The sequence below is a fragment of the Polyodon spathula genome, chromosome 12, assembly GCF_017654505.1.
Source record: "Polyodon spathula isolate WHYD16114869_AA chromosome 12, ASM1765450v1, whole genome shotgun sequence".
NCBI lineage: Eukaryota > Metazoa > Chordata > Actinopteri > Acipenseriformes > Polyodontidae > Polyodon > Polyodon spathula.
Genome location: NC_054545.1, coordinates 30920504 through 30944165, shown reverse-complemented (window position 1 = coordinate 30944165; position 23662 = coordinate 30920504). Strand labels below are relative to the sequence as shown.

At 38.2% G+C, this 23662-nt stretch overlaps 2 protein-coding genes across 2 annotated transcripts; one reads left to right on the top strand and one right to left on the bottom strand.

Moving 5' to 3' along the window:
• Nucleotides 1–1802: 1802 nt before the first annotated feature.
• LOC121324667 (receptor expression-enhancing protein 2-like) lies at nt 1803–14714 on the bottom strand. Its single transcript, XM_041266775.1, has 8 exons — nt 14546–14714; nt 8817–8889; nt 6895–6971; nt 6023–6143; nt 5554–5667; nt 5001–5178; nt 3561–3709; nt 1803–2815 (listed from the first exon to the last, which is right to left on the bottom strand). The coding sequence occupies exons 1-8, from the start codon at nt 14575–14577 to the stop codon at nt 2741–2743; spliced, it is 819 nt and encodes a 272-aa protein (XP_041122709.1). The 5' UTR covers nt 14578–14714; the 3' UTR covers nt 1803–2740.
• A 1701-nt stretch (nt 14715–16415) lies between these two features.
• On the top strand, nt 16416–21064 carry LOC121323895 (programmed cell death protein 4-like). Its single transcript, XM_041265217.1, has 11 exons — nt 16416–16554; nt 16649–16912; nt 17357–17445; nt 17547–17660; nt 17928–18149; nt 18474–18571; nt 18875–18989; nt 19264–19371; nt 19625–19735; nt 19893–20036; nt 20488–21064. The coding sequence occupies exons 1-11, from the start codon at nt 16515–16517 to the stop codon at nt 20503–20505; spliced, it is 1323 nt and encodes a 440-aa protein (XP_041121151.1). The 5' UTR covers nt 16416–16514; the 3' UTR covers nt 20506–21064.
• The last annotated feature ends 2598 nt before the right edge of the window (nt 21065–23662 follow it).

The window sequence follows — 23662 nt, the reverse complement described above, 5'->3', positions numbered from 1 at the left end:
TGGCATGTACTGTACAACACACTTTAGTAATTTAATCGAATGTTAGGGTAGGGATCAAGTTTAAATATGACTCCGACAATCAGGCCTGCAGTTGTCGGGCAAAATCACAAAATGTGGTTCATAAACTATACGCAGAAAAAATATCGCCAAAGCAAGTGGTGTAAATCTGAGGAAAAACCCTGAAAATCCTTGCAATGCAATATGTATGCCACAAGGTGTATCTGGAGCAATACTATGATAGCTTGGAGTTAAATAACCCCAGTTGAGCAGGGCCCAGACCGATACAACTTCTTGGTAGCAACTGGTTGTTTGGAGAAGAGCAGGGTTTAGAGAAGTGCTTGTTTGGTATTTCCACTGCCCCTCACTGGCAGTCAGATCATTGCCAGATACCTAGTTGTACTTTTTGCTCACAAAAATCATCTAGGTGTAATCCTCGCTTCAGATTCCTGATGTTCTTTTGTCCTTGTCTCCCTTTAATCCTCTTTGTATTTTCTTCTCCTAGTACTAACTGCTTATTCACATGCCTCCATACGTTCAATACTTCTTACTGTTTACCCACAATGCTTTCTCAGTTTGGTGTGATCTCTGAAAAAGTGATCTTAATGCAGAAATTATGATTCAGGTATTTCAGCTGCAGCACTCAAGGGCTATGGTTCTCAAACTGGGGGTCACACAATGTATCCAGGGGGTCCATGCACATCTTAACCTATGCATATTTACTTAAAGCAAAGTGGGGGGCGTCAAGTTCCACAGACAAGAGGTCCAAAAAAGTTTGAGAACCACTGCTCTAGGGCAGGAGAAAGACTTTGGAGGAACACAGTTTTGAGTGATAATTCATCAAAACACACAAAAACGCAAGTTGGAAACCAAGTGAAAATGTGAATGCTCTCATCCCTGTAACATCACCCCTCTGAGCTATCTTCACTCCCAAGTCAAATACTGACCAATTGCCCTTTCCAGATGTGTTTTATTTGGGATAAACCTGGAGTTGTGCCTTCTGCAGCTCTCATGCAGCCACAGCACACAGTCCACCTTCACCAGACATACTTCCATTGCTGCTTCTAGTGTTCACAGGGGGAATGGCAGCAGAATGTGCTTGAGGAACACAGCAGCAGACTGTTAGGGCAGTGAGCTTGCAGAGGCCAGTCGATGCAGCCCATGGACAGGGAGGAAAAGCACTTCAGTGACAGGCATTCACTAGGCAATGGCAATGTGCAAAAGACACATTTAAAGAATCCTCAATAAAAAGGGATCGCGCTCCAGGTATCTGAAGTGCAGCAATGCAAGAAGTACCGTAGAGGAAACCCAATCGATGTTTCAGCCGAGACATCTTTTTGTTCTTTTCAAACACACGAATCAAAATGTTTCTTTTTCACTCGATTGCTCAGTGGTACTTCTTCTCTCCTTCTGTCATGATCTGCCTTTTACTTTGATCCATTGCTTTTCCTTACACTAATAATATAAACCGTTCACTACAGCATACAGAAGTACACTGGATTGAAACTATACCAATATTAACAAAATAATTACTTTATAATGATAACAGGACTAAATAGACATTTATAACAGAAGACTTCTCAAATGAATGACCATATAGAGTATATATACTGTATATATACATTGCAGCATCTACATACATTTACATGATTGTATACTATATCTAGCTGCCTGTGTATACTGTATATGCTATATAACTAGTACATATAGGACACACAGTATATGCAGTACATGACTGTACATATACATATACAGCATATATACAAATATAATATATAGTACTTGTATAAATAAAGTCAGTTTCTGTAACTAATGAATGATTACCAGGAAAGCAGACCAAACGATGCTTGTTTGCAAATCTGAAATAACCCCTAAAACATTTTCTAAATTATAGATAGGTTTCTCTATTATTAAAAACAAAATCCTAGCTGACAGCAGTGTCTGGTTACAATTTACTAAACTTCTGCTTCACAGTAAACAATATCAATCTGCTAATAACATTCTGCTGTTGCCGTAGGTTTCTTTATCCCACTTACAATGCATATATATTGGGTTATTATATTTTCACTGCGCATTTATGCCTCATGTCACATTGATTTATAACAACACAGCGTAGTTGGATTAAATATGATATTTCTACAGTTTGTTCAGCGTGATTTTTCAAACTTAGGGCCCACTTTGGATATAAGTTATGCCCTATACTACTAGCTATATAAAAAAAAATTGATTTTATTTTATTATATGAACTAAAAACATAACTGTATGCAATACCACTCTACTGAGTAAACATACTAACTTTTTTCAACTAGAAACTTAAAATGTACCCTCTTTTTTGTTGTCATGTTGGTTGAGAAAATTTCCACAAAACATGTATTTATTTTGTAACCAAAAGATGAGGCCCTCAAATAATGGCAGCATGCTAAGCACTTGTTGGTAAGAAGCTTACTTTCTTTTGTTGAGGGCCCTAACTTTAAAACAAGGGGTTGTTAATAGTTCTCAAATGAATCCAGGACAAGATACGGAACTCAAAGCAAGTTACCAAACTGTTTTGTAAAGCACCTCCAGCTTCTCCTGCGCTCGCTGCAGCATCGAGTACCCCCGGGTCATCTCAACAGTGGTGTGATCTTAGCCCCTCTAGAAGCCAGGGTCGTTCAGCGGTGTGTATGTGTGTGGCCGTGCGGAAGGCAGATAGACAGACGGACGGGCGGACAGGCAGACGGACCCCTCACGCTCTTGAAGGACCTCACGCCGTTTCGTTGCTGCTGGGTGCCGCTGTCGTCTTTTTCTTTGGCTGCCTCTTCACGGTTTTCGTCTGAGGCTGAAAGCATCAACAGAGAAGACACTTAAAGGCAGACAAGAGCTGATTGTTACAGCCTGGATTTTGTACGCATTTCCCTGCTTAATTATTCCAAGTCTGCATTCCTCAGTGAGAATATCAACACACAGCACATATCTCAAAACTGCGAGCTTTCACTGAAAATACAAAACCAACCCTTTATTAAAGGTTTTCTATGACAGGTCAAAATCACAGCACATTAAAATATGTACGGCTTACAAAATATTTCCAGTAAGTCTTATTGAATGTGTATTCCCATCACTTTGTAGAAGACTTCCTTTATGAAAGAGACACACTTTATGTTTAATGTGGCATTTGGTTTTAATGGTACTTTCTTATAAAGAACTCAGACTCCCAGAATCTCGATACACTGGCTCACATTTGAGTACCAATCACTGCTTTTCCTTTGGTTGACCTGCTTTCAATGGCGACTTAATTCCTTTATGCGACTTTAGAAAGTTGAGCGGAAGTACAGTTTTGAAGTATCGAGCAAGGAGCGTTCAATAACTATCCTTCAACAGCTTTAAATAAACTACCATTTTAGCCAAGTCACCAAGTCACTTTTACCATAATGCAGGAAAATCTGAGACCAACGAAATGATAGCGATATCTACCAGGTAAAGTTTACTGGAATGATTTTGTTCGCAGCCTGTACCTCCGAAATTGGCGTACATATTGTAGATATTTTCTGTGGTTTGCAGGGGGGGGACTCCTGCATATTCGGTACCTCTGTTTTCGTTGTGGTTTTCTTCACCGTCTTCACGCTCTGTGTGCGTTTCGGGCCTCTGTCCGCAGCGTCCTCGTCAGACTGCTCTGTCCTCGTGTCTGATTGGTCCCCGTCGAGCTTCTGACTCTGATGTAGCTCCTCTAGTCGGGCTGGAAGAGAAAAGGAAAGAGCCCATTAATAATAATAATAATAATAATAATAATAATAATAATAATAATAATAATAATAATAATAATAATGTCCAGCTATAAAAATGTCAAAGTATACTAAGCAATAAAATTGAGGTAAAAGCGATAATGCAGTTTAGTTAACCTGCCCTGCACCTTCTGCAGACTAGAGGGTGTTATCTGCCTAGAAGCTGGTTTGTCACAGATTACTACTGAACTACATACACACCAGCAGGTGTCACTGTAGAAGGCCATCTTCTAAAAGGAAATGCTACACGTTATATTTTCATCATCCAGGAAATATAACTAAATCCAACGAAATACTGTACAGAAAATGATGGACCAATGCAAAGAAAGTTCAACGTTAAACTCTCCAAATCATACCAATCATACTATAATAGGTGCTATTTGCTTATTCTACAGTACCTGGAGCAAGTCTTGGGTTAAATAAATTACTGATACTTACTGAATACCCAGGTTCGCAGCAAATCGATAAATGGGAAAACTGTCAACACCAACTTGGCATGGACTAGAAGCTGACAGAGCTTAGCGCTTGTGTCTGTATTTTTCAAGGACTATATCGTTCTACATTATAATCCCATGTTCAAATAACAAAACCACCATCTACAGTTGTGTAGAAAAAGAATACCATTGAGGGCAATTAACTGTCATCATGTCACAAATGGAACAGATAGGTCTGAGTCTGCAGAAACCAACCACCTGTGAGATAATATCTCCCCAGCTACACAGGCTGCACAGATACTCAGAGAACAGGACTATAGGGCTGACATGCAGACTTCATTCTTAGAGGAAATTACCATAACCAAGTGGAATTATTCATGTGTTAAAGCTGAGCTGGCATACTGTATTTTCATACTATGTTAATATGTTGTGTGTAGGGTGTCTCTTATTGTTTAAGACATGTCATTGTGCCCAGTTTGTGTCCTATGCATGGGAGGACATCTATACGCAGGATAAGATTTACAGTACTGGAATTCTGGCAAATACTTTGTTGTGATCTCTGGCCGATCTCTGACAAACATTTCGACTAGATATCTCTTTCAATGTACAAATAAGTGAATGTAAAATGAGATGTCTGGTGTGAATGGGCTGTTATTTATTTATTTATTTTACACATCTCGTCTTCACTGGGGTCCTGTTTGTACGATGCTCTACTACCAGGCATTCAAACCCAGGACCAGCTGGTCTCCCAAAACTACCCTAATCAGAGTGCTGCCAGTCTCATCACGCCTGGAAATGGGGTGCTCTGTACCTTTTCCACGGCCAGCGCTGGCCCCCCCTCTGGAGTCGGTGATGGTCTCCAGCAGGCTGCTGGTGGACATGTGCATGGGCGGGTCTGAGCTGCGCAGGTGCACCGTCTCCTCGTCGTGGATCAGTGTCAAGTCCTGCATGCTGAAACTGCGCAGCTTGTCTGAGAGAACTCCCTGACCCTGTATTGAAAGCATCACAACCTCATTACACAGCCTGCCTGCAACGCCCATCCATCTCACAGAGAGACCAGAGCCTTCGGAGGACAAGCTACAGGTGTTAATGGAGCATGATTAGCTTTTCTACCAAACTGACAATCTGGAGAAAAAAAAAATTTGCAGAGCAGTCAACGTTTTTCCAGTACAGCTGAGATTGTGCACATGCATGTTACAAACATTTCTATGGACAAATATGAATTCATCTTCAATAATACCAAAAGAAACGTTGACATTTTGTTATCTGTGGCTTGCTTCAGCTGGAATACTGTATTGCAACAGCAATACTGAAGAGTAAAAGAATAAAAGCATCAGATAGGAAACCCTCTGATCCCTGCTCACCTTGGCAGCTGCAGTAACGGCGGCATTGGCTGCTAGATTGAGTCCCCTCTTCCCAAACGTCATCATAGTCTCATAGCTCCGGTCCCTAGCCTGGGTAATGTACTCATCAATCTCCTTCAAATACAAAAGCAACAAGCGACGCAAAGGAACACAGTGTCACAACTGAACCACTGCAATAATACTGAGCTGGCAGAAGAAAAACTACATTGGGTTTAATTGGCTTTTTCTGCTCAGGCTAATCACCCAGACACAGGGGCTTTTTAGGAAACAGGCTAGTTTTGGCCCCAGTGCCATGTAGATTGTATTTCGATGTTTCCTTTTTGTGGGTCACATCAAATGCTGGAATTAATCACCATATATGCATGAAGACGCAACGTATAAGACACTAGGGATGTTGATCACAGTAAGGAGCGTTGTTTCTGCTGGCGCAGTCTCCACCTGTGCAAACTTATACGGAGCAGACAAGTACCTTTTCCTTATTAGACAGCGTTGGGTGGACAAACTTCCGGTAGAGCACACTGGAGCCTTTTGTGTAGGGGGACAACAGCCAGATGACAAAGGCGATCTTCAGTTCAAAATAAAATGGAAACCTGAGGGAGGAAATATGCTTTGTTATGTTCCTTCTAGCATTGACTTGATTTTCCACTGCAGGCAAATTGACCATGTAATACATTTACTATGAGGTGGGGGGGAGGTTGCATGAAGGTTGCCCAAAAGAGGAAGATATAGTCCAGTAAGACTGAAGATATAGTCCAGTAAGACTGAAGATATAGTCCAGTAAGACTGAAGCTCACACAGTGATCAAAGCCGGTTAACTCTCAGAAGTTGTCCAGCAGGTGTTGCTTATAGATTCTGTGACTCAATGCACCAATCCTGAAACACGCCTTTTAAATACAGACTAAATAACCTAGGTCTAGGTCGTTGCCTGTATCACAGCTGTTTTTTCTAATTGTCTGTTCCTTATGGGCACAGCCAGATCCTGTCACCTTGGTAAGCGCTGACTGTTTCAGCTGAGCACAACTAAAAGTCATTAGAGCCCTGGTGACATGCCCAATCCACTTGCCTGTCAAAATAACGAAGAATTTCTGTAATACGATGGACAGCGTTATTAAGAGAGAAAAGCCTTTTAACAGTAAAACTTTATTTTAAGACAGTGTTCCTTTAAAAAAAAAATGTTGTAAGCTGGAACATTTTCATAGAGCATATTTAATAATAAATTCATAAATAAACGCTTTTTTTTTATTGTAACAGGAGTTTATGTAGATCGAATCAATCTAAAAATTGAAATATTCACCAAGAAAGAATATCTGTGAGAATCAATCTAAAAATTGAAATACTCACCAAGAAAGAATGATATCTGTGAGGGTTTCCGCTGTTGTGAAAAACGCAAAGACTATCCAGTACATCATCCACTTCACCTGGAAAAGAAACCAGATTCAGACCCAAAATGAGTGGGACCAGTAGGAGCAAAGAGAAAAATAAACAACAAAATACCATTTCAATCCTGGAAAATTAGATGAAGAACTGGTCAACACCTCTATTCTAATGAGTCATGCAGTATGGTCTAGCTGTTTGTGTAAAGGTCTGACAGGAAGAAATTCCTGGGTTCATGAGTAGGGAATGTGCAATTAAAACATTATCACTGATATTTATACCACTGGTGAATATATGTATGCAAGCCTGCAGAATACGTACACATACCTGGAAGAGCTGTCTCTATGAAAGTTTGTTCCTCTTAACATAGTATTAGACTGTTTTAAAAACGTGTACAGATTGTTATAAGGAAGTGTTTCCCTCAAAAACAATGAAACCACCCACCCACTAGCTGTTAGTACGACTACAATCAGAAGCATTTTCTAGCACACATTGACGTGGTCTGCTGTTAGGCGATAACCCTTTTAGTTTACTAACAGTAATGGGGTTTTCTTGCACATCAGTTTATCCGATTGGGATTTTAACTGGGGCAAATACCTTCAAGAGAGAGTCAAACTGAGATTTCCTCCACAGCCCGATCGAAAAATGCTATGTTAAATCAGTTGCAGTATTTTCACAGGTTTCAATCTGAATGACTCTGAGCATATAAAATGTGACAAAATAGGCTGAGGACAGAAAGTAGGACAATTTGGATGTGTTTGCGCTAGGAAAGCTCAAGGGGGCAAAATACATAATTAACTGCAGCTCTAGAAACACTCAGTGTGCCACTGCACTGCTGAAGTCAGGCAGGTAAACGCTCAAACATAAATAAAAACATTGTGTTATCGTCATTGCCCAACTTAAATATCCATATCAAGGACTGATAGGCAGGAATGTGATTGGGGTGAAAACAAACAAGACATGAAAAATGCTGTTTTGCTGCTGTACTTTTTATTTTTGGCTTTGTATTTTGTGTTTTTTCAATACAGTTCTACTGCTGTTTTCCTGGTGATTTCAAGATCACTACTGCATCTCCGTGTTATTATGCACTAAGGACTCTGTTTTAGTATTTTTCACAAACTGGTTCCAACAGCAACAGCAGTGTAACTCTGTTCCACTTCCCTGACACTACCTCCAATGGACCTGTTCCAAGGATTTTCGGGTCTCTATGGCAATGGTTGCTAAGGTAGTTTCTTTCCTGCCTGGGCACAGTCAGTTAGAATCTTCCAGGGCTGATTACATACACACATTAAATGGTGTTGGAATTTAAAGCTACATCTTTTGATTTGATCTCCAACTGACTCTCATTTTTGTTTTAACTGGGCACAAAGAGGGCACCACCTGATGGAAAACAAAGCAGAGCCCATGAAAACGTCAGCGAGGGCGGTTCTCAGCGAGCCAGAGCGAAACACTCATGCTAAATATTCAAAGTCATTTCAATTTTCTATTGCATTTTCTGAGCCAGAGAAGGAACTCTAACAATCGATTCTCCGCTCAGCCACTGCTCCTGCCCCGTGAATTTACAGACTCGCAGATGGTGCCCAGATGGTAAAAATATGTAATTCTGAGTATGCACAGGGTAGTGATTGGTCCTCAATATCCTCACATCTGTCACAGAGAATAGTGTTTTCATTGTCCCGCTGGGGGACTCAATGATGCAATCTGCCAGTGACTTTAGGGTTAAAGGTTAAATCTGTGATTGGGATTAGGTCTGTGTGTAGATACCCCTGGAAGCTGGATGTTCCTGGAGCATTGGAATCCTGACAATTCAGAAACATGCATCTATTACAAAACTGACTGCTAAAAGCATGCTATAGTTTTATTCTGGATAATAAAGGCAGCATACTTACGTATTCTTTAACATTCTTTGTTTTCACTGCCTTGTATGAAGAGTAGGCTGGGTACAGTGTCCCAAATATTAACCTGTAAAACAAACACAACAAAGTGACAGTGAGGACATTTTAGCACGTATTAATAGTTTTGGTAAATGGCCAAACTTCCTACTGTATGACTCAAAACGAAATATCATAGAAGTAACATTTGAATACCGAATGCTCTAATTATTTTAGTAATTGGATGCAAAGATAATCAATATACAGTAACACTAAGGGCTAACTGCTTCTTTGACAGCAAATGTGTTAAAGCGCTACCAAATCATTAAGGTTGGTCTGGTACAGGACTTTAGCCAAAGTCTCTTCCTGTCACGTGATCAGTCTAACGCCTACCTGAAGGAGGCGCATGTAAGAAACAAGTGCAGCTCTCTTTACTCACAAAGCTCATTTCACTAAGAAAGGGCAGCAGAATAAAACCTCTACACTCGTTCTGCCAATAACTAAACAAGGCAGAAAAACTTCATTCAAAACATAAAAAAGAAAGAAATACCAGCATATTTTACAACAAGCTCTGTAAGACTGGTCCAAATACTCACACACACAGAACCTCCGTTCATTTAATCAAAACAGAAGTTCACTGAATGCCCCAATGAAACGACTTCCATTCATCCTAGCAAACTGGTATTTCAGTGATAAGAAAGCATAACTTTGTAAAACACATTAACAAACATGGCAAATCAAGGTAAACTATGGTAAATGCATAGTATAACTATGGGAAAAGCATGGGAAAACTGCAAAAATATTGAGCAAAAAAACTCTGGTAAACATTTATAAACATTTTTAATGTCAGAGCTGCAAAAAGAATATCTTCTACAAATTTAACATACAGTTAGCAGTGAAAATTTGACTCCTTCAAATAAATAGATTTAGGGGTCCCAGAGTGTCTCATCCAGTTAAACGCTGCCGCTGGGATGAGTCACACAGCTTGGACAGCGCCAGTTCACGTCCGGGCTGTACAAAGAAGCCGAACTTTGCTGGGGACTCCGAAGGGAGAGTCACACTGGCTCTGACGCTCCCGGGGTGGGGGATGAGAAACCAGCAAGGATTGCTTCTCCATCATGCCACAGCGAACCCTACTGGCCAAACACCAAGCACATTCAAAGTGCACAAAAGCAGGGCTGAGCTCTGTTCTCTGCCCACCTGTGCTCTGGATTGCTTGCCGTAAAAGCGATTCTGGCTTTAGGTTTGTGAGATCAGAGGACACTCACACGCCCTCAGAACGTCTCTGCTGTGTGAGGAGAAAAAACATAACTGGACTCCAAATTGGGTGGCAAATATATATATATATATATATATATATATATATATATATATATATATATATATATATATATATATATATATATATATATAATATATATATATATATATATATATATATATATATATATATATATATATATATATATATATATATATATATATATATATATATCAAGTCGTGCTGTTGTTTGACAAGCAACTAGGTGCCTCATTCCACCTCTTGATTAGTAAAATGTACTGTAAGCCAGTAACACAGCCTTCAGACTACCCAAGACAGAAACCCATTCTCTGCTTCTAGCAATGAACTTCATAGTTTATGATGTGTTTGCTATTAAAACCCTAATTACTAATTCAGTGTACTGTTGTGCTGCTTCTCTGGCAGCGCAGGGGAGGACAGAGCTGGCAGAAACCCATTTGAACCCCCGTTAGTCATCCCCAGTGCCAGCTCAATTGAGGGATTACCATTCACCATTCTTCTCAGCCCTTCTCCACACAGCCACAGCGGAGGGTGGGATCGGATCCTGATTGTTGTATTTTGCTGATCTAACGAGACAGACGCACACTGAAAATAATAGACTGTTTGTTGCCACAGAGGTCACTTCTCTGGGAGTTTAGTGAGGCTGAATTGACATTAGCTGACAATCAGTCCAAGTACAGTACAGGGTGCAGAAGTTAAAGGACTGTTGAACTTACTGGCAGCTTAAAGGGTATCAATCAGGTGGGCTTTCTCCCTTGTGCAGTTACACTTCTTGCTTTCTACTAAATGTTTTTTGCATATTTAAAAAATCTTTGAATTGGGATTAAACCAAGAGTAACCAACGATGCTACCCCCTTTCACAGGTATAACGGTCCCATTAAGATCTGTGATTTTCTATGAAAATTAAAAGCAGGTGATACAAGTAGGTATGACAAAACTTTAGAATTGCTTGGTTTGACAATCAATCAATTAATCAAAGCCTTTATTTATCCAGATGAGTTAATTAAGAACAAATTCTCGTTTCCAATGATGACCTGGCAATGGGCCTCGCCTTTCGGTTCATTTGGTGCTGCCTAGAAATATTGGTGTATAGGCAAGGTGGCAATTCAACTGCCAATCCCCCCGCGATGTTGAAAATGTGGTGCAGCTTGGAGAGCAGGTGGTAGTTTTTAAATCTACATGGCTTCAATATGACGGTAACTGCCACTGGGTGAAGACTGACTTTTTTTTTTTCTCTTCTCTCAATCAAATGATCATTTTTGCAGGTTTTTTTTTTATTTCATTTTATTTTTGTACAACTGCCTGTCTGAAACTTTGCATAGCTTTAGATTACAAAATGCTGAAAAATTGGCAAAAACAGTAAAAATAAATATATAATAAATTAATAAATATTTTACCTTGAAAGAATTTTCAGTTCTATGCTTACCATTAGCTGCTTGGGTTTGTTTAAAATATAGCCTAAGCTGTAAAGTATTAATAGCAACTGGAATTGGAACTGTAGCATACAAAACACCAGGGGAGTCTAAAGCTGAGGGAACACCAATCCACTTTTTCAGAAGCAGTGGTTTGAAACCTGGTTCCAGGAGACCGGGAGACCTAGTTTGAGGCAACTTTGATGTATCAAACCCTAAGTCTCCCCTAGTGTGTCATGCTGTGGCCTGAAACCTAGTCTCCTGAAAACAAGTTCCAAGCCAGAAAGTGGTTTTGTGTTTCCCTCAGCTTAACACACTAGAATTCAACATGAGTGTCACTGGCTTGGGTGAAGAAGTCAGAATGGCACATTTCTAGTTTGCTAACTTCACTGGGTTTCTGATTGACGATCTGGAGTAAAAGAATCTTTGAGAATCAAACCCAGTATGTTTGTGGTTTTCAGTCCTGGTGATTCCTCTTGCACAAATGTGAATCGCAGTCAGAGATGCATGTGGACTCTAAAGAATCACTGTAAAAACATCTGGTCTCAGAGGTGGTATGCACACAGGCAAACAATGTTAACATGCTGCTTATGAAAATGCAACCACTTTCTCTGAAAGTGAAACATCACAAAGGATGACCAAATGGAACATGATGACAATCACAGAGAGGGTGGCGGCAAACAGATTGTATCGATGACAGCTGCTGTAACGTTTCCCTAAAGATTTCCAGTCTTGTTTTCTCCAATCCACCCACTGACTCTACCAAAAAATATATAGACCTGAAAAACAAGGGCGTTACATTATGCATTATTTAAAAGATATCTAAAAAACAAGGTTTTTTATTTTCCACTACTCTAAGTCATAGGACAAGGAAGCTGGTACTGTATATGTATGTGTCTGGTGGAAATCCCCAGAGGGTATTAAGGCCCTTGAATTGTAAATTCAGCAAGCCTGTACAACTAAAATGAGGTGCTCTACAGTCAATACAAATTTTGATGTGGTATGTTTTTCTGTATTACTTGCTCATTTTTTATCTAAAATGTATTACTTAATTAAAAATCACTATGACCTACATCCAGTGCTGATGTAAAACGTCATATATGCCCCAAGGCCTGGGGTAAAGAATAACCCAATCAAGTTTAAACAAAATTGGAAAAACAGGTTTTTATTTTATTTTTATACTGATGCAGTATTCACTGACAGTCCTGCAGGTATTCTAACGGAGGATTAACACTGCAGTACTTTGCACCATTATTGTTCATTTTTTTTTTTTTTACTTAATTTATTTTAAATGTACATATTTATTTTGTTAGCTTTACTGACATTGTTTTGGTTCTTTCCGTTAAATTAATTCAGACTATGCAAATAATTCAAATTCAACGCTATAGTTAAACTAGAACATTGGAGGTAGCTCCAGTCCATTCAGTGATTAGGTACCAGGAAGCAGCATCAACTTTTCATTTACTTATTTATTTATTCATTCATTCATTTATTTAACCAGGAGATGTACCCATTGAGACCAAGGCCTTGTTTACAAGGGGGTCCTGGAAAACAATAAAATGACCACCACTAAGGTCAAACAACACAATAAAAACATGTGGGGTTCAAACTTACAAGTGTACAGAGATTGAAGAATAGAATAAATAAGACGTATCTATTTGCTAGTGTGGACTGAAGGAGAAGCATTGGCAGGAGGTTCTAAGCAATTCCCCCATCTGATCTTCAAAACCAGGGAAGGAAAGACAATACAAGAGTACATCTATTTTATGCATAAAGAACACATCTGCATATGGTTGCAGTGCTCTTGCTACTAGTGTTAACTAATCCTGTTCCCTGATTAAAGCTGATTGGTAACTCTTCTGATGTCATGCACTGTGCTGGAAGAGCTTAATTCCCTGATCAGTATTTGCATCACGACAGGTAGGGGACAGGTTTCTGCATTGCAAAATGTCTTTCCTGGTTGGTGATGCGTATTACCAAGAGCCTTCCCAGCAGCCCAGAGAGATCACAGCCTGATTTAAAGTGTGCCCCTCATTGACCTGCCCAATCATAAAGAAGACACACATTCCCAGAGCCACACATGTCGTGGTCTAACTTTGGACTGTGATATCAAGCAAATCAAAAACAACAGCTAACCCTAAAAATAAAAAATAAAACATGTGAAAAGTGTGTCTTTATCATAACCTATTTTCCAATGTATTTATTTTATTTTTCTTCTACTGTGTGTGACAGTCCTGGGCCTAACAACTGACAATACATACTAGTGCAGAGTTAGATTTTAAATAAAATCCAACTGTGTTATCATATCTGCAGCCTGCATTTGCCTTAAAGTGATCAACAGTGGACAAAGGGGGTGACACATAGCTACAGACTGAGCATGTACAGACCACCTTTGTGACCTTACCCAATCTGCATTCATTTAAGGAGTCATTTTACATTATGTCAGGAATCAGGAATCTTTTAACATTAAATAAAACATAATTGTGTTGTATTTTATACAAATGACTATGATTCAGTAAAAGAAAGAAAAAAAGAAACTAAATGCATACCTCATGTCTGGAATAATATTTCACAATGCAATATATACAGTACCGGGAAAGTATACGTTTGGGTTATTTAGGTGTATTTTGTAATAGCAATTATTATTGAAGACATGACACTGTTATAATCATGATGCTGTACAACCATAAATAATGTAAAGAGTCTGATGCAAAAAAAAGGCCAAAAGCAAGGTGTGCTTCATGCGCCCTATTTTAGGCAGAATGCATTAATACATTGCATTTCCTATATTTCTTAAATCAGATTTATTTTTATTTACTAAATAATAATAATAATAATAATAATAATAATAATAATAATAATAATAATAATATCACACAATACACCGATTAGTATTATTACTGAGTACCACTGTCTCGAGGTTTAACCTAATGCCCTAGAATGACATTGCTAACAGCAAAACTGTACAGTACATTTAAAAACAAATCACAAATACTGCCCGATATTGCAACAAAAATAAGATTTGGCATACTTACACCACTAATCTTGAGATGATCCAGGACACCATCTTGCTAAATTGGATATGTTTCTCTTTATTGTCCCAGTTTCTCCCCCAAACAGTATTATTTTAATTGTTTGAAGAGGGTATGTTAAAGATAAGAATTCTGCAGCATTCTGGCTGTCTGTGTAGTGAATGAGGCTGGCGAAATTAAACCGAGCTCCTCCTCAATTAAAGGGGCAGTTCAATGCGCTGGAATATGCCGACAGGAAATAACCGTCAAACCTATTCTTCCAGTCACAGTAGAGTGCATTTTAGAAAATAAATACATTATTATTAGTAGTAGTAGTAGTAGTAGTAGTAGTAGTGCTTTTCTTTAAAGTTACAGTAATATAAGCGCACGCGCACACACACACAAACATAAAGGGCCTGAAAATTCGTTCAAATCAAGTATGCTGTTAAAAAGTATTCACTTGAATCCTGCGGCTGCACAATCCAGACCTACCCTTTAACTGCACCACTATTATCCCAGAAGTTTGTGATTAGAACGAACGAAATTTCTATATTGCCCACACGGTGGAGACAAGGAGTAGATATTGCATGTAAACGGTGTGAAAAGCAGATCACTTTGCAGATAGTACTTTTATTATATGCAACAATTATATGATCACCTTTGAATAGAACTACATATTGTAAAGAGAACTGAATAAACCTTATACAATGTGCAACAATAAAACAATCTGGGTTTTAAATGTGGTTTTCTGTGTGAGTGTTTTGCTTGGGGATTTGTGGATAATCAAAAGAAACAGACAGATGCCATGGCAGCTGACCCTAAACTCAGATAGAGAATTACACTTACTAAAACACCAGCAGACTGTCTGATATAGCTAGAGAGGGCTCTGCAAGAATAGGGCAGACCGGGGCACTGACAATGTCTGCGACATCAGAGCAAACACAGAACTGAAAAACTGCTGCCAGTCCTCTAAAAAAAAAAATAAATAAATAAATAGAAACAACTCTAACTTTCTGTATTTGGTTTATCTCAATAGGATGTAGTAGCAAAATGCATCTGGTTAGACGTATACTGATCCACGACTAGACCTGGCAATTCCTCAATAATTACAAATTCCTTCAGAGCAATCTCTAGTCTGTTCTCTAGAATGGCACATACAGAATTCGCTTTTACACTGTTCTGCAGAAAATAGCAGTAACTTGTGCAGATACAGATTTACCTGTCAACCGATGTTCCATCAGCCCTCTTTGAAATTATCTGACCCGGCCATCCAGTCTTAATAACCTAAAATAAATAAATAAATAAATAACTCTATTTACACAAGCGTGTGCTACATATGACCTGTGTTCCTATTTTTTTTTTGTCTCAACAAATATAATGTAAGTAACTACTATAGGCCAATAAACACATGAAACTACTGCATGAGAAATCAGCATGACAATATATATGCAACTGAAAAGAGAAATGTACCATTTTACAAAACCAGACCAAAATCAATGTAATTATAAACATGAAATGCCTTTCAAGAACCCAGTTGATTGAGTATTATTATTATTATTATTATTATTATTATTATTATTATTATTATTTACAAGCGTTGGTAAACATTTAGAAATCTCGATCCTTTTTCTGGGGACAGAGCAGAGTAACTGTCATTTGTTTTCACTCCCTGCCCGTTTTTGTCACATGTTCATTCAACGATTTAAACCTATCAACACGGAATGGGTTGGGTTGAACTGCCATAAATAAATAGATAGATAGATAGATAGATAGATAGATAGATAGACAGACAGATAGATAAATAAATAAATATTAGTTCATTACCGCCCACCACCTTTCTTTATCCAATCAGCGATAAGAACATCAAATGACGTGCTATGAAACATTGTTAAAATTTTGGCGGAAGGAAAACAATCTTTTGCTTGGCTGCCATAGCGATAGACTGTTTTAATTGTGGGGGAAAAAAAATAAAAAATCTTAAATCCGATTAAAAATGGGAACCGAAATTCAACAATGCGATACTGTGGCGCTTGGTAATAATATTATATTTTTCAGTTTTAAATCTCTTTCAAATCTCATCCTTTTTTTTTCTATTTGAAATTGATTTGTTTCTGTCTCTACCCATAGCTCCCGAGGCTCTGTCTCTGTCAGGTAAGGATCGTATAGTGGCTCCGGAGAGAGACTGGCCGTCATCTCTGGACCGAGAGCAGCAGGAGGCACGGCTCCAAGCAAAGGCAAAGAGGAGACGGCGAAAGTCCTCTTCTCGGGACTCTGGACGCGAGTCCTTCTCGGAAAATGTGGACGTTGTTGTTGTTCGGCCTGGGAGTCCCACAATCCGGGTGTTTGACAGGAAATGTAGGTCTGGGAAGGGCAGAGGACTGCCCAAGAGAGGTACAGCAAAGTCAAACGTGCATTTCAAGACCACAGCCCATCTAACTTGTACCCAGTCTGTGATTTTTTTAAATAAAGGCAAAGGGAGTTTTATGTGTTTGCATTTCCACACAACCTCCGTCTGCTAGACTATTAATTCTCCACTTCTAATTAAGTTTCAATTTTAGTCAATTTAACAATTGGGTCATTCCACATGAAATGGTACCATGTTCCTATCACATTCTTTTGATATTGCGTATGGAGGGATCTTTAAGTGTTTTAGGAAGAATCCCAAAATGTGAATCTCCGTAAAACACCTCCAGGTCCTTCCATATTCAACATAAAAGGAATCTGAAGAAGGCAAGGTGGGGAAGATTACAAAATTGAGTCCATTTGATGTGGAACAACTCAATTATCCTATATTAAAAAAAGAAAGATGAAGTTAACAATTTGCTTTTTTTCAAGGGGTTGCTGGAGGGAAAGGTGTTTGGGGAGCACCCCCAGAGGTCTATGATCTTGAGGACCCAAGCTGTGAAGATGAAGATGCTCAAGAGGTAATATGGAGCTGAATTATGTTTTAACATGAATCATGTAATAAACCACCCATGCCGTATTTGAAAGCTGTGTGTATATCCTGGATTCATTTTCCTCCTAGGGGGAAACTGTTTATGAAATGGTTGTCCTAGAACTGGATGATGAAGAGTTTAACAAGGCAGTGACCCTTATTATACAGGAGTATTTCGAGCACGGAGACACCAGTGAGGTGCTGGTAGGTTACATTTTGAAAATAAAAGGGAGCTAGGTGGTCTAAAAATAAAATGATTTGTATGTAGAAGCACTATCAAACCTTAAGTATTGTTTGTAATACATACTTTTATAGGAATACCTTATTAAATAATAGTGGCAATGATATGCAAGTGTGTCTTATTAACAAACCTTTTTACGATCTCAAAAAAGAAAGTGGTACTGATGATATTTATTTAGATTTAGGTTATTAGATCAACATTACTAACCCTGTTTGATCTTTCAATCTCAGGCTCTCTTGGAAGGTGTAACCCTTGGCAGGAGAAAGTATGAGATCCCATTCCTGGCTGTGAACCTGTCTCTGGATGGCAAGGCCAGCCACCGGGAGCTAACCTCCTGTCTACTCACTAATCTTATGGGGAAGTGTCTATCCAATGGGGATGTGGCTGTCGCTTTCGATGCCCTGCTGGAAGAGCTGCCCGAACTGATCCTGGACACGCCGGCAGCACCGCAGGTAACCTCAGATTTGTGCCATTTGACATCATTAATGGGTATAGATCCCTAGTGACCCTCTCTGTGCCCCCTTTGTACAGTTATACCAAAGCCTTTTCAGTGCTTTCTCATTGAAACATTGGGCAAGTAAAATATATACATGTACAAATGAAACAGTTGGGTATACTTAGTTGCTCAAGCAGTCTGTTTTGGGGGTTGTTAATGTGTAGTCAATACTTATTTGTGCATGAAATATTTTACACTAGCAGATTTCCACAATAATGCCTTTGATTGTGGTGCAAGTGGTTTTCTAACAGGTGTTTTTGATTATTTGTTTTTTTTAAAGATGTTGGGCCAGTTTATTGCTCGTGCAATAGCTGACCATGTTCTCCCTGCAGATTACTTGGAAGGTTACAAAGGCAAAGTGGATTGTGATCATGTTCGGTAGGTCTTCGTACGCATGCAGAAATGTATCACTTACTTACAGGGCTTTGTGTTAAATAAATCCTGCACCAGTAGCAAACAATTCTAGGCCTGCTGGTGAAAGACTGTTGTGACTTAGTAAATCTAGGGCACACTTCTGCTTGTGGATATGCATAAGGCTCTATTTATTTATTGACTTGTTGGTTTAGTGTGTGGTGTTTTTTTTTACCTGCTACTATAGTAATACCCAAGTTAAGTGAGCATGAGAAGGTTGGGTTTATTCAATTTTTTCATTGTGAAATAAACTTCTCTTCTCTGTTGTAGGGTGACACTGAATCGGGCTGCTGTGCTGCTCAGTATGAAGAGAGGTGTGTTGCGTCTGGACAATGTTTGGGGGGTAGGCGGAGGACAGAGACCTGTCAAAGAGCTTGTTAAAGAGGTACACAGTTTAAACAGTTGATTCTAGGCATCCTTTAAGACAGCTATTTTCAACTCGCCCTCCTTTTCCCACTAGTAGGTGCTGACCAATGAGGTTATACATGAACTAGACACAGATGAAGGCTATAGCCAAAACATTTATATTAACTTGACTTGGTTGTGTAACAGAATTGGGTTTTTCAGAATCTTTATTTGTACCTTTGGGACATGCCGCAGAAGCTAATTTTCCAATGATCGTATCGTTTCAAATTCAGTATTTCAAATGTAATTTGTAGATGAACTTGCTGCTGGAAGAGTATCTGTTCTCTGAGGATGCAAAGGAGGCTGAGAGGTGTGTGCGTGAGCTGGAGGTGCCACACTTTCACCATGAGCTTGTCTATGAGGTAAAGTAAGTCCAACTACCATTGCACAAAACTGTCCTTTACCACTTCACACAGCTTTTTCAATACCTGCAGCATTGTTATACTAATTTGTAAAGCAAATGTTAAGCCAGTACTGTTTATAGTCACAATAAGAATGGCTACTGGTCTGTTTCTAAGCATTAGATGTGTGAAGCAGGCATGAATGTGCTCACAAGCATTCTGGTATAGGGCTGGATTAAGTTCATTTTTATTTTTTCTCATTAAATGGTTCAAGGCTGTTGTGAAAGCTGTTGAGTCAATGAATAGAGAGAGCCCCAAGAGGATGATGAAGTTGCTGAAATCCTTCTGGGAATCTGGACTTGTCACTGCTGACCAAATGATCCAGGTGAGGCTTTTTTTTTGTTTAACTGGGTAACGTTTAATCAAAAATGGGATTACCTTGAACACTGCTATATGTACAATGTATAGTATGTTGGTTTACAAGTAACGTGTGGAAAACAGTTCAAAAATGATTTGTGCCATGATTTTATTTATTTTTGTAGGGGTTTAAGCGGGTGTTTTCAATGACAGAAGATCTCCACCTGGACATCCCAAACTGTTACCCAGCTCTGGAGAATTTTGTGGAACTGTGTTACCTGGAAGGTGTAATCAGCAAGCAGCTCCATGATCATTGCCCTACAAAACAGGTACACTATTAGTAAACCTGTATTTAGGAGAGAGTATGCAGATGTTTTTCCCTTTCACTAAAAGATACTACTGCATAGGAGTGAGGGGTTTCAATCCTGGTCATGCTGAGTTGCCTTCTTGGCTGGGGAGCACAACCATGTGTTGGGGAGAAAATTCAGATGGGAATAGTTAACCTGATCATGCTGCAGCGTCCCCCTACTGGTTGGGCATTCTTGAGTCCAGGCAGAGATCTTCCAGACTTGGTCTTTCCATAGCAGTAACTTGGTGACAGCTGTAAAGTTCAGTGGATAAAAGAGAGATTATCGTGACAACCAGAATAGAGGTCCTGCTGATTTTTAGTTACTTTTAAATATATACTATTTGTTTTTAACTCCTGTACAATTTGCTTGTCAGTGTGTACTGTACAGTACATGCTGTTTATTATTTTTTTGTCCCCCCCCCCCACCCAAGGTGAATAAGAGTTGGTGAAGAGGAACATTTGTTTTACACAGACCAGGACATCCAGTCTTGTTTTTTAAAATGTACCTTTGACATGCTCATTAGAACTGAATTTCCAGTCTGTTTTGGATGTATATTGGGGTATGTTTTGCTTAAAGGGCATTAACAGCTGACTGCTAGCATGTCTAAGCAAAACTACAAATCCCATTTCTGCATTGTTTATCAGGGGGTTCACGGCATTTACACACTACTGGTTGTACACAGTGGTTTGCAGAGTAAGGTTACCTCGATAAGGTGTGTGTTGTCCAATGTGGAGCAGTATTTGAAAATGTTAATATAATTATTTTGAATGTGGTAAAACAAGCCTTATACTTTTCTAATTTTTCTAATGATCCAGTATGCAGACTCTGCCTAGAAAGTGTTGGCAATTTTGTTTACAATGTTTTGGGGCAAAATAACACACAGTATTTCCAGAAACAGATTTTCTGTTTATCAAATTAAATATGCTGTTGTCATTCTGTGCATTATTTCATATTGTAATGTTACCTGTCTTGGAAACAAGTCATATTCAATAAAGATCAATATATAAAACCAAAAAATAGCCTGCTCTATTTTTGTTCCTCCATTGTTTTTTGTTGTCCAAATGACAAAGCCTGACATGGCTTCTGAGCAAGTACTGCAAGTTACGTGTAGAGTAGTATTGCTATTTGTGTACTAAAATGAGCAAGTAACAAATGTCCATTTGTTCTGGTAAGTTCTCAAAATATAGTTTTAAGTAGTCAACTCGCTAAATCTGGTCACCATAGCCTAGATTGTATTAACTTTAATCGCAACAGGATAAATGATTCTTAAGACAAAGCTCCCTCAAATATACCCTTATCTGGGAAAATAAAGTAGCATTTTGGGTGATCGATTTCATAATACCTGCTACAGTACTTAAATGTGCGATAAACATTAGTTGAAACCACATTATTGCTTTTTATTCTGAATCATGTGGTGATAATGCATTAAGGCAGTGTGAATAGGAGATGCAACGTAAGCTAGCATAGTATCATATCGAACCCACAGATAGACAGGCCGCTTTTTAATAGTTGTTTCCGCTTTGTTCGTTTTTAATAGACAGGACATAAACTAATTACCTGTCATAAAAGGTAAGGGAAATCCACCGATCCTAACGATGCATATGAGGTAAAATAGTGTACATTTTCTGGACAATCTATACAACCCCATTGACAGTAGCCCATAAACTGTGAATCGCTAGTCTGTGTACCATCATGCCTAAACACCTACTGTATCTATCTTATTCAAGTAGAATTACTTTGTAATGTAACTGTTCTACAGTTTTACCCTTTTAAATAACCATCCTACTGGCTGTTCCAGTGTCTTTTTTTTTTTGCTTTCTTTTAATTGATTTTAAAATGTGTTCTGCAGTCATTGGCACAAACTCGTGATGCACAGCCTGTTGTAATGCATGAAAGGTATATAAATGTAAACAAACCTGAATCACACACCACGTCACTGCATATATGCAGAATACAGTAATGTGGACTGCAAACATGATTGTCCTCTTAAATATACATGTCATTTAATGGTTGTTTTAAAACAACATTAAAAAAAAAAAAAAATTAAAGGGAAAAAATTGTAGGAAACTAATTTGAAGCATTTTGTAACTGTCTTTAGTAGAGAAAATATTGCTAGAAACAATCCTGTGCTCAAACTTTTTAAAATAAGTTTAAAGAATGAATGAATAACAAACAAAACCAGATTTGGAATCCCAATTACATGGATACTTAGATGAGAGACATTCAATTTTGTACAAACAGTGGTTGCTATGTTTTTCTATCTACTTAAAACCTCGCACATATAGACCTCCAATGTCAGGATGTATTCACAGATCATACTGATAGAAAAAACATATTAATCTATTTTGACAATGGTTGGCTATAAATAAGATTAAAGAAATGTTGGATTAGTATTTGTTCACTATTATATATGTGGGTTAATGATACTGATGTAATATTTCATGTTCAGTATATATAAATAACACATTTCATATTTCAATTTATACAGTAGTATATTAAAAAAATATACAATGGATTGAGAATGCTATGTGCATGTTAGTCACTCTGTTTTGTCACCATAACATACATACACTACTCCACCAAGGATATAAATAACACATTTGCTGTAGGTCAACATGACAGTTGCATAATTTCATCATCTTATGTTTCTTGTCTATGTTATACTGTATAATGTATTTTATTTAAAGTCTTAGAAGTTCATGTCAACAGTTTTAAAACTGTAAAAACATTTAATTAGAAAATTGTGAGTGATATTCATATTATGGAACTGAAAAAAAAAAAAAAAATCTTACCATGTAAGTGATTGTCCAAAAGGAGATAATGACAAACAAGCAGGAGGTATACTGCAAAATGATTCACAAACTGTTTTCAGGATCAATTGTCATGTTGTGTAACTGGATTATCTTCTTCAAGGAATCATTAAACTGGCAGAAAGCTGTCTGCATTCGAACAATCAATGGTAGGGCAACATACTTAGATTTCAGTTCGTGTTCTGCCACATATTTAAGTACAACTGATTAACTTAATACAAAAAATGACATTGAAATGATTACATTAAGGTTACATTTCAAAGTATACCATAACACACCTTGGGATCTTTTCAGCTGAAGGGTTACATTTTTGGCACAAACTCATGATGCACAGCCTGGTTACATATTTTGTACTGCTCAGCCAAAGTCTATAGTTTGCTCCTTATGTCACATCTCCCAATATTATGCTTTTTCAACAGAGATGACAAATATTTTCCTTTTGAAAACTGTTTTTGTCATATGTTACTTGAAAACTATTATGGCTTCTTTATCCCTGAAACAATTTCCCTGGAATTGATAAGTACTTTCCCTGACAAAGATCAGATATTTCCACTAGGATATTCAACAGATTTTTGGAAATTTAAATCAGGCTACTTCATAGCAAGAAATAAATAAATAAATAAATAACATTTTCTGTGCTCAAAATAAATACAATTGATCACAAAAAAACATTTTACAGTACTTGAAAGGAACAGGATGTAACAGCTACTTACAGCGATCAATTCCAAATGTTTCTCTCAGCAGCATCACCCAGAAGATATCACAAAAGTGTTGAAAAATAGTACTGTATTTGCC

Excerpts from the sequence above, each read along its gene's own strand:
- LOC121324667 (XM_041266775.1), bottom strand. The coding sequence starts at position 14,577 with ATGGTGTCCTGGATCATCTCAAGATTAGTGGT. Across the intron at positions 6,972-8,816 it reads CAAAGAATGTTAAAGAATAC|GTGAAGTGGATGATGTACTG; the intron begins GTAAGTATGCTG and ends TTTCTTTTCCAG. Across the intron at positions 5,668-6,022 it reads CGCTGTCTAATAAGGAAAAG|GAGATTGATGAGTACATTAC; the intron begins GTACTTGTCTGC and ends TTGTATTTGAAG.
- LOC121323895 (XM_041265217.1), top strand. The coding sequence starts at position 16,515 with ATGGGAACCGAAATTCAACAATGCGATACTGTGGCGCTTG. Across the intron at positions 18,150-18,473 it reads ACACGCCGGCAGCACCGCAG|ATGTTGGGCCAGTTTATTGC; the intron begins GTAACCTCAGAT and ends TTTTTTTTAAAG. Across the intron at positions 19,736-19,892 it reads CTGCTGACCAAATGATCCAG|GGGTTTAAGCGGGTGTTTTC; the intron begins GTGAGGCTTTTT and ends TTATTTTTGTAG.